General features: G+C 49.2%; 1 protein-coding gene across 1 annotated transcript; it reads right to left on the bottom strand.

Annotated features, from left to right (window-relative positions):
- Positions 1–225: 225 nt before the first annotated feature.
- On the bottom strand, positions 226–1264 carry Pmar_PMAR010746 (hypothetical protein; the record flags this gene model as incomplete). The annotated part of the gene is made up of 4 exons (XM_002783756.1): positions 226–902; positions 949–1031; positions 1093–1182; positions 1230–1264. Coding segments are annotated over 4 exons (423 nt in total), but the record flags the coding sequence as incomplete, so codon positions are not given.
- Positions 1265–1357: the final 93 nt, after the last annotated feature.

Here is a 1357-nt window from a genome sequence, read left to right as displayed (position 1 = left end):
GGTCGGACCTATGCACAGATGGTCACACAGTGGTCGGACCTATGCACAGATGGTCACACAGTGGTCGCACCTATGCACAGATGGTCACACAGTGGTCGGACCTATGCACAGATGGTCAAACAGTAGTCGGACATGCACAGATGGTCACACAGTGGTCGGACATGCACACGGATGGATGCGTGGCGGTACGACATGGATACTGGTGAACACAATGTCGTCGGACATGAGTATTAATGAGCACAAGGTGACCAGACATTACTAATGCCGCATTAGTATTTCCGAATGCGATGCGGCTCGTATTATACGACAGTAAAATTAGCGGAGAGTAAAAGTAGGTGACGAACCTCTCCCGCATACTGCGTGGCTAAGAGCAGCACAATGCCCAAGTAACGGCGGACCTGATGGTCCTCCAGAACGTGACTCACCACACCAGGAGTTGAACAAATCGCCACCGGAAGGCACTCCAAGCGGATATGGCTAAGCCGTCTCCACGAATTAACAACCCGGCTTGCAAGTGCTGAAAAGACATACTGATGAACGGGTGAGAAATCCACACTTAGTCATGATAAGTTAGGTTGGCCTCAAGGCCAGCAGAAACAGCAATGAGCTTGGAGCAGGCAACGTTTGAGGTAACAGCAGAAAGGGCCGGCAAGAGCTATGCAGCCACTTGAGGCGATCACACTACTCAGTGGAGGTTAGTGAAGTCGAAGCTGCGAGCTGGTCCCGCTCGGGGGCCCAAGTCAGCACTCCTAATCTCGAATAGACTACAATCCCCATCGAATAGGAATTGGAGTGGTAAGCCAGCCTTCATGAGAGTTACACCTCTAAGTTGTAGACCACTGAACTTGGACACCGGTACGGGATTACACACAACTTGTAGAGTCTGTGGGTTACGGACATATCTGTAGAGGCATCATTGATAATGAGAAGGATCAAAGGAATACCTACGAGCTCGGTGCGAGATCTATTATGTCATATAGGGTATCCTCTGATAGACCCTTCAATTGAAGCCTTGGGATGATCTTACCAACCTGATAGGAGAATCTCACATAGGCCGATACGACCATCCATAATAAGAGTTTCGTTTCCGACCTCCTTCAGATGTAACATGCACACCATAACGATAGCCCTAGATCTGTCACATGCTACTTCCATCCAAGCTGTTGCCTCCGCACCGAATACCTATGCCAACGCACATCCAGCAAGAGCTAGAGACTCCAATAACTTGCCTGTGTCGAGTGCATGTCAAAAGGGTCCCAAAGTCTATAGAATTTCCCCTTGAGAAGGTTAGAATCAATTGCTGATTTGTAGACATGCAGTAACGCTTTGATCTCCTCAAGAAGCTCCACATCGGCCT

The sequence above is a fragment of the Perkinsus marinus genome (assembly GCF_000006405.1).
Source record: "Perkinsus marinus ATCC 50983 genomic scaffold scf_1104296936218, whole genome shotgun sequence".
NCBI classification, from domain to species: Eukaryota; Perkinsozoa; order Perkinsida; family Perkinsidae; genus Perkinsus; species Perkinsus marinus.
Note: the sequence above shows the minus strand (reverse complement) of the source record. Positions and strands in the feature narration are given on the sequence as shown.